Raw genomic sequence first — 9,369 nt, 5'->3', positions numbered from 1 at the left:
AGTGCAAGACAGATGGGCCAGAAAATAAATAAATAAATAAATAAAGAGAGCAGAAGGAATTGAGAGAAACTGAGGACAAAGATGTCAGGAGAGAGAAAGAGCAGAAAAGAAAGATGTCATCTTACTTTGAGTTCTCCCACAGGAATATCCGGCTGGTTGAGAACTCCAAGAGAGCTGGCCCTCTTCATGCTGCATCCGAGAGAGCCACATGCAAGCACGTCAGTTAGGTCAAAGGGCAGGTGTGAGGGGTCACGGAGGGATGGGTATGTGTGGGTTAAAACATGTAAAAGCAATCACTCAATGATGTTACTTTATTACTATGTGGACTAAGATAAAAACACCACAGTGGAAAGACATGCAATGACATACTGGCCATGTACACGCTGCAGCTAAATTCAGTTTTCTGTTTTGTACACACGGTGTTCAGTAATTTACAGGAGTGACAACCGCATTCTATAACCTAATTAACGAATTAATAATGAATCTGGTCTATAGTACAGGTCAGAGCTCTTTAAGTTGTTTAAGTTAATTATTATTGTAATATTATTTGCTTTGAGACATGTAGTTTAACGTGTCTCGTCTCGTGACGCTTAATGTGTTTTGAAGGTGGCGTGGCTTTGGAAAGGCTCTAAAGGGAGGGTGGGATCTCATGCCTTTAAAGCTAACTTGCTATTGCTAGCTGCTCTGTAAATTGCCTACCCTACCTTTAATCAAAAATAGTGTATACCAAACACTCGAGACGCCAGAATGTTGCGGTGGTTATCACGTGTCAATCATCACAATTTCGGGAGCGAGTCTGTTCCATACACACACAAAATGATCATTTTGGGAATTCGCTCCAGTATTTAATTGTCACTCCTATAACTTTACAGTGTGTACATGGCCACTGTGTTACGTTAGTCATCTGTTTTTTGACACTTCTCTCATTACACACTGAAAAATATATTTTTTAAATGTAATATTAGGCTACTGCTTGAGTTATTTCAGTTGAGTTATTATTATAAGTCTGTATTTTCTCACCCTCATGTTTTTTTCAAGCCTGTACGCTTCTGTTTTTTATATTCAAATTTATAAATGGTGAATAAAAGCTTTACACAAAGTTTGACATTAATGCCGACACGCAATTGGTTTTCGCATATATTGTAACTGAATACGACATACCTGTTTGAATTTGAAGGACAGAAAATTATATTTTTGAGCGTTGCAAAAATGAGAAAGACTTGTAAAATTTCTGTACATTTTTCACACAAAACTGGTGTATGAATTTAAAATACTTGCAACGAGTCATTTGGACCACTTTTGGATTTAATCAGTCAGGTTTGGAAAGATATGAGGGTGAGTATATGATGACAAAATGTTCATTCCAGGGTAAATTCTTTTTTTAAGACCGAAAAGGGTGATTTCTATAACAAACATTGCACAAAATGATATACACTAAACAAACAGACACCAAAAAGGAGCTGCAATGGACCCTTTTCACACTTCTGGATTTCTCAGAAGCGGAAGTCGAACTTCTATAGTAATGAATGGAAATACAAGAAAATTATAGCATTCAAATTTGCGGTCACTCCCTCAGCCTCACACAGCACTATTTACTAGTTTTCTGTAATGTAATGCTAAAAGTATAGTGTTATAAATGTATATTACATTTTAAAAAATTTAAATATATATTTAAAAAAAACTTGATTTACAATGTTAACTGTGTAAACGCATCATCACAGTCTGTGAAAAGGGTCCATTGTACAACAGTAAAAAGAAGTAGTTTGCCAAGGAGTTGGTAGACAGAGAGGAGATGATGAAGAAAGGTTAAAAAAAATTGGATAACACAGCAAGTGGGACCAAAAGACAGAAAATGGAGGAAACAGGCATGCAGCAGACAGCAAATTTGCATGGAAATGTTTATTCAATTAAACAAATGTACAACACAGCACAGAGTAATAAAAGTCCTCAAATAAAAAAAATTAAAAAAAGATCCAAGCAGACACAAAAAGGCATCAAGAAAATCACCAGGCAAAAAGATGAACAAAGTAATCATAACACACGCAAGAAAATAGTTAAAATGCAAAGAATAAATAAAAACAAATGGCATTTTACAGGGTAAGGAGAGAAAGTTAGTCACATCTGGCAAATCAGATGCTACAGGAACCCCAGTGAGCCGTCCTGAACACACTGCATCAATGTCATCCGTCCGTCACGTTAGATGTCAATATGTCATTCAGGGTTAAGCAGGTTTATTCATGTGCAAAAAATACAGCCCAGTTAATAAAGCAAGCAAATCCCTTCATCCACTTAAAACTGGGCAGTGAAAGAGAAAGACTTGCATACCGGCAGAGGACTTGCCTTCATTATAACGTTATCACAGTGTGCAAAGTCACCTGCCTTCCTCACATTAAAGAGAATTCTATAAAACCAGTCCATAAACCCTCTTAAAGGGAAAAGCAATTTCCTTTTTGGTGTCATCCAGTGTTTAGAGTAATTCAGATTGGGACATTCACTTCATGCTCTCCATATTTACAGTCTATGACTCCCAATGACATTTAAATTATCTTTAGAATGTCTAGTGGCATCATTTCAGACAGAGATATAGAAAGTAAATCTGTCCCAGTGGGATCCTAAACTGCTCAATCCTGCTCCTCAAGATCTACTTCACTGCAGAGTTTAGTTGAAACTCTATTTGAATCATTTTAACAATGTCTTCCCAAAAGTGTGATTGAGCATTCTCCTGTCCCAGTTTTCAAACCATATAGCCATTCAAGTTGCTATTCCAGTGCATGGTCATGATGTCATGTTCGCCTACCCATTGCTGAGTCCGTAGTGGGAAGGTTTTGGATTTTGGAAAGGGGAGGTTTGGTCTGAAAATAGGGATGGAAGTGGTGATAGTTACCCAGGATTTTTGGGTTCGTTTTCTCGTAAGCCTCCTCCTTTGAGCTTGCGGACCAGTTTCTCACTGCTGCGTCGGATAGAGGCGCGTAGTTTACTAAAGGAACCGCTGCGCTTCAACGAGCCCGAGCCGTCCTGCCAACAGAGACGCTGCAGCGTTAAAACCACAGATGTATTTACATACTGCACATTAGTGAAAGAGGGCACTGACACAAGCTCATCCTCAAACACACTCAAGCACAATGATCACTTACCTGGATCTGGAAATATGGTCCTCAGTTATGTTGGTTTAAAAGGGATAGTTCAGCCGAAAAAGAAAAATTCGGTTATAAATTACTCACCCTCATGCCATTCCAAGTCATTTAGTTATATGACAAACAATATAAAGCAATCATGTCCATTCATATGGATTACCGTTATGTCTTCATGAACTTTTAAAGCTTTGAGCGTTCAATGGATGGACAAAAATTATGAGAATATTAAAAACATCCTCATTTATGTCCTAAAGACGAACAAATGTCTTTTTCAGTTTGGACTGACATAAGGGTGAGCAAATTTCATGACAATTCTCATTTTTGGGTGAACTAACCTTATAAAGTTACTTACAAAATTGAATTATATAACCTCATATTTGAATTATATAACCTTTCATTACAAATGAGATAATATTTGCTGGTCAGGACAAATTCCAAAGCCAACCACATTTAACATGTCGTTCCAAACCCATAAGACTTTAATTTGTCTTCAAAACAAATGTATATATATTAACAGATTTCTCTCCCTCCATTAACAGCAAAGCAACTACCACTTTGACGCTTCAAAAAGTTCATAAAAAGATCGTAAAACGAAACCATATAAATTGAGCGGTTTAGTCCTAATTTTCTGAAGAGACTCGATCGCTTTATAAAATGAACAGATTTGTTTTAGGCATTTATCCACATATAAACATTAATCAACTCACACATCAGTTGTGGTAAACAAGCTCAAGCATGTTCGCTTGACGTACAAGAACCAATGAGGTTCATTCTCGTTACGCAGCACGTTTGAGCTTCCTCAAGAACCAATGAGGTTCATTCTCGTTACGCAGCACATTTGAGCTTCCTCAAGAACCAATGAGGTTCATTCTCGTTACGCAGCACGTTTGAGCTTCCCGCAAGAACCAATGAGGTTCATTCTCGTTACGCAGCACGTTTGAGCTTCCCGCAAGAACCAATGAGGTTCATTCTCGTTACGCAGCACGTTTGAGCTTCCTCAAGAACCAATGAGGTTCATTCTTGTTACGCAGCACGTTTGAGCTTCCGCAAGAACCAATGAGGTTCATTCTTGTTACGCAGCACGTTTGAGCTTCCGCAAGAACCAATGAGGTTTGTTCTCGCGCATCAAGCAGGTTCAATTAAGCTTCTGTTTATGTTCACTGATCAATGTTTAAGTGTGGATAAAAGCCTAAATTCAATCTGTTCATCATGTAAAGCAATCGAGTCTCTTCAGAAAATTTGGACTAAACCGCTCAATACATATGGATTAGTTTTATGATCTCCTCCCGTCCTTCGGATGAGACGTAAAACCGAGGTCCTGACTCTCTGTGGTCATTAAAAATCCCAGGATGTCTTTCGAAAGAGTAGGGGTGTAACCCCGGCATCCTGGCCAAATTTGCCCAGTGGCCTCTGTCCATCATGGCCTCCTAATCATCCTCATATACCGATTGGCTTCATCACTGTCTCCTCTCCACCAGTAAGCTGGTGTGTGGTGGGCGTTCTGCCGCAATATGGCTGCCGTTGCATCATCCAAGTGGATGCTGCACATTGGTGGTTGAGGAGATTCCCCCCCTTCTATGTAAAGCGCTTTGAGTGCCGAGAAAAGCGCTATATAAATGTAATGAATTATTATTTATTATTATCTCTTTATGAACCTTTTGAAGCATTAAAGTGGTAGTTACGTATTAAAAAGATCTTCAATTGTGTTCTGAAAATGAAAGTCTTACGGGTTTGGAACAACGAGGTCATTTTGGGTGAACTAACCCTTTAAACTAAAACTTCCATTTCTAAATCTCTTAATAATGGCTTAAACATGACCACAGTTAATTTTTGTTATTTTCATCTTTAGAAAGAAAAGAGTATTGTATAAATAATTATCACGCTCCTACTCCCCAAAAATATTTACTATTTCTTAATGACTCTCCATTACTTTTTCCAGTTATTCATGAGTGGTAGATAAGAATGATTAAACATTATGAAATTATTATTTTCAAATAATTATATAACTGTATACAGACTGCACTCACAAAACAGCAATTTCTAGCTAATGAAACATTGCTGAGCATTACTAGTAAGATCACTATAGAAATTAAGTTCCCAGGTTTGAAATCTTCCCATGATTTTATAAACCCTGTAATATTCTGTAGGTCCTGATACAGTTCGTCCTCCGATCTTTACCACAGTCTGCTCTGCTGCAGTCTCTTCTGCTGCGACCCCTCACCTTTGACCCCCTGAACCTGCTATTCATCCAGGGGCTTGGAAAAGCGACGAGGGGGTGATGGAGGTGGAAGGGGGAGGAGGAGAGGTTTGAAGAAGATGCAACACTGAGCCAGAAAAATCATGACCATCATCTCCATTTAAAAGACAAGCAGTTACAGCAATCAGCCACGACACATCCAACTCACACGCACACCAACATCAGGTTTAAACATTTCACCGGAAACACACACAAATGCTTTCAAAAACAGATAAAGAGAAGGAGAACACAAGCAGAGGCTGTGGTCAGCAAAGTCAGTTTTATTTAGTTATGAAAGACACAAGATGCAGCAACACACCAGAGAACATGTTAGTAGAAGAAAGAAAACAAGAGCATCAGATTCTACAGACATGCTTCTATTCGTCCCATCTAATCCTTCTCATCTACCCATCTCCCTTTTCTAGTGTTCTACTATATACAATGGTCTTTGAATAATGAACAATATGAAATGGTTTGAAAAAGTGTGTGGAAAACAAGATTTGCTGGTCTATACAAATGCTGAACAACACAACCATGCCACATTAATGCACTGTACAGGAAGTGTGAGAGACAGAGAGAGATAGCATTACAGGGCTCACTTTCGGACAGAGCAGATCAAAGTTCAAATGGCTCCCAGCACTACAAGACATTGAGGGGAACCAATGAGAAACAAGAGAACTGAGTGTCACAGGCCTTGCAGCTTAAATCAATGTTAGCGTCAATATGAGAGAAGCTCCATTTACAGCATTTCTGGCATAATGGTGATTAGAACGTACAATTTTGACTCATCCCTCTGTTTATTCATTTATTTTAATATATTATTTTGTTATATCATTTTAAGGAAATAAGAGGGGTCTTTAAGATTTCATTTTGCTTTTTTAATTTCGCACTGCCCTGAATAAGCTATACCACATAAGAAATGTTTCCATATACTTCTCAAGACAAAATGATAGCTAAATAAAGTTATTTTTAAAAATAAATATTATAAATTATATATAAATATGGTTTCAAAAGTATGACCACATGTCCAAAGTTCTACACAATTATACTGAATCAAACTGAATTTATTTTAAACTTTCAGGAAGCTTGACAAATTACTGTTATTCTAAGTATAATTTTTACTTTTTTTTTTAATTAAAATTTGAGGAATGAGATTAAGTTTTTTAATATTAACATTATGCCAAAAATGCTTTTGAGTATAACTTATTAATGAACACAGAATATTGTTTTTATGGAGGATGTATGTCAAATGTACAGCATAGACATTAATTAGAGTTGGTTTTAATTAGTCAAATTGATTAATCTAACAAAAGTTTGTTTATATATGCACATATTATATAAACAAACTTGTATGTAATAGGCCAGCCCTATATTAAATATGATTTCTACTCTAAGGTCTCTTTACACAGCTCTTTTATATAAGAGTGCAAGTCATGGACTATTTTTGACAGATATGGTCACTATGAACAAAAATTCCCTTTGTGTTCAATGGAGAAAATAACAGCAAATAGATTCAGAGGGTGAGTAAATAATGACAGAATTTTCCTTCTCGAGTGAACTACTGCTTAAACACCAAAGCAGTTGTATTAAGACGAAAATTCCAATCAGTGTTAAAAAGGGAAAGAAAAATGGAGGAGAGTCCCTCTGAGTATTTGAGCAGGAAAACAGAGTCTTTACTAAAAGAGAGATTTATACAGCGGGAGACTCTGAGATGGAGTTTTAAAGGAAGTTAATTAGAGACACAGACATAATGGCAGCTTACATTCCAGATGAACAGACAAACAGTTAAAGAGACTGACGGACAAGAGGAGACCTCTCTACTGACATATTACAGACTGACAGATTATTATAGTGCTGCAAGATAGAAGAGAGACTTAGTTCAGCTTTGACAAGAAGGAAAGGCCAAGGAACTTGGCCAGGTCGGGTCTGCTTTAGCCCACTTATGCCCACAGGAGGAGGAGGAGGAGAAGGAAAGGTGCCGTTCGGAGAGAGGAGACGGAAAACATCAAAGCTGGAGAGGGGGGGTGAGGAGGGCATCCATCATGCAGAAGGTAAGTTCAACAACCACAACAAGGCACCTGGAGTTACACCTGCCAACCACACGAGAAAGAAAGAGAGAGAGAGAGCAATGCAAGAGGAGGAAGAATAAGTACACAAGGAGAAGAGAGAGGTTATAGAGAAAGAGGAACAGAGACAAAATGTTATATTATTAGGGAGACTGAAATTGAAAGTGCAGACAATGAAAAGAGACAGATGAAAAAGCAAGAGATATAGAAACACAAAATGTTAAATGGCAGTAAGGCCTGAAACATACTGTACACAAGCAAATGCTCAAATTGTGCCAGTGTAACCCCTCCGGTTCTACTCGTCCCAGTTCTACTCGCTGGCCTCAGTTACACTGACCCCCCCTAAACCACACTCCCATTCGGGTCACGGCACCAATGTAACCCCTCTGGTCCTACTTGCACCGCTCCGAGCAGGATTCGAAATGGCATTTCCTGCATGGTAGGCAGGAGCGCTAACAAGGACGCTAAAGACCGCAGCATCTAGCGTCAGTTGCTAGTGCGTCTCTTGAGGCCAGGGGAGTGAGGTTAACTCGCAGGCCTCCGTTACGCCAGTACACACTTCTCTTCTCTCTGCATTCTCAGAGATGCCACAAGGGGCGCTATAGCATTAGAGAAAACTTTTTCTTCTATAGTCAGTTCACTCGAAAAACGACAAGTAATGTCCAAAATTCAGCAGTTCGAACAGAGTTCTGCAGGAATTAGTCTTAAAGGTGTCCTGTTGTGATCATATACAGGTTCATAATTTGTTTATGGGGTCTTCTAGAAACACGTTTACATCATAGTCAAAAAACACCTTTGCAAGCACGACTTGAGCTGGAATGAAAAAAACAGCGTCTCTTGGACATGACGACAACACACTACTAATGCAACTCAACCAGGCCTCTGCCTTTTTTTATTTTTTATGCCTTGGGTGGGAATTATGTAAATGAGGAATATTGTGATATATATGTATATATATATATATATATATATATATATATATATATATATATATATATATATATATATATATATATATGTTCCCGTAGGAAAATTCAAGGCTACAATCAAGGGCATTTCAGGGAGTTCAGAAACAGTGCACACTGATAACTCCCTTTGGAGTGGACTTTGTGCTTTGTAAATTTGCATACATTTTTCATGATCAAACAGCAACATTACACACGAAAAAAATTTGAAAATGTAAAAAAATTACATTGGGACTCATTTAAATCCCAGAAACGAGTTAAGTTCAAAAGTCAATGGGTTTTTTTAATGGGTTTTTGGTTAAATGTCTGAAATAATGTTTAACACGAGATATGTTCGCGTTTTATTCTATGACATAAAATCTGCTTTTACAGCCTCGTTGTGTTTATGCATTTCGTTTTCAAAAATCATAAAAGTTTTGTTCATTTATGAAGATTGTCTTGATGGACAATGTGTAAGAATCATAAAACTTTGGTCTTTGCTTTGTCGAGGGAACAAGGGTGATGCTAATTTCTGATTCTAACAAAGTTTACAAGGTACCAGGTTGATGAATACGCTTTTGGTTTTTGGCATTGGCCTATATTCAAATGTCATTACTATCACAAAAACATGACCGTGCATTTGCAATTTTCAAGTCAAGAGGGAACATGTAAATGGATTGTGGTAATAATATACTCTTCAGAAGAACAACAGCAACTCACAGGGGCATAAACAAAAGCAACTGAAATCTGGAACAAAACAAAGAATACAAATATTGTGCCTCTGTGATCACACATGGGATCATGTGTTTGTTTCGTGTAAAATGGCTTACCGAATTAAATTCAGCATAGTAGTCTTGTTTAGAGGCCAAAGCCACAGGCACTTTTCCATGACTCTATTCCTACAACCATGAGCAAGGTCTAAAAATGGCACACTATCAACCCTGAGGTCCTATTGATTTGTGCAAGCTTATACATTATGGACCTCAGAT

At 37.8% G+C, this 9,369-nt stretch overlaps 1 protein-coding gene across 5 annotated transcripts in view; it reads right to left on the bottom strand.

The window, feature by feature from the left end:
- Positions 1-9,369, bottom strand: part of klc1a (kinesin light chain 1a) — a 137,303-nt gene that overhangs the window by 99,247 nt on the left and 28,687 nt on the right. For 2 of the 5 annotated variants that reach the window (XM_082154002.1, XM_082154003.1), the window contains exons 15-16: positions 2,885-3,015; positions 126-189 (exon numbers count right to left, since the gene is read on the bottom strand). The exons of 1 other annotated variant lie outside the window; for it this stretch is intronic. In XM_082154002.1, coding sequence (XP_082010128.1) covers positions 126-189; positions 2,885-3,015 — 195 coding nt within the window. Of the gene's footprint in view, positions 1-125; positions 190-2,884; positions 7,461-9,369 lie in introns of those variants that run through there. 2 more of the 5 variants (XM_082154004.1, XM_082154005.1) reach the window with 2 other exon arrangements.

This window comes from Leuciscus leuciscus, assembly GCF_965113295.1.
Source record: "Leuciscus leuciscus genome assembly, chromosome: 22".
NCBI classification, from domain to species: Eukaryota; Metazoa; Chordata; class Actinopteri; order Cypriniformes; family Leuciscidae; genus Leuciscus; species Leuciscus leuciscus.
This window is presented reverse-complemented; position numbering and strand designations above follow the sequence as displayed.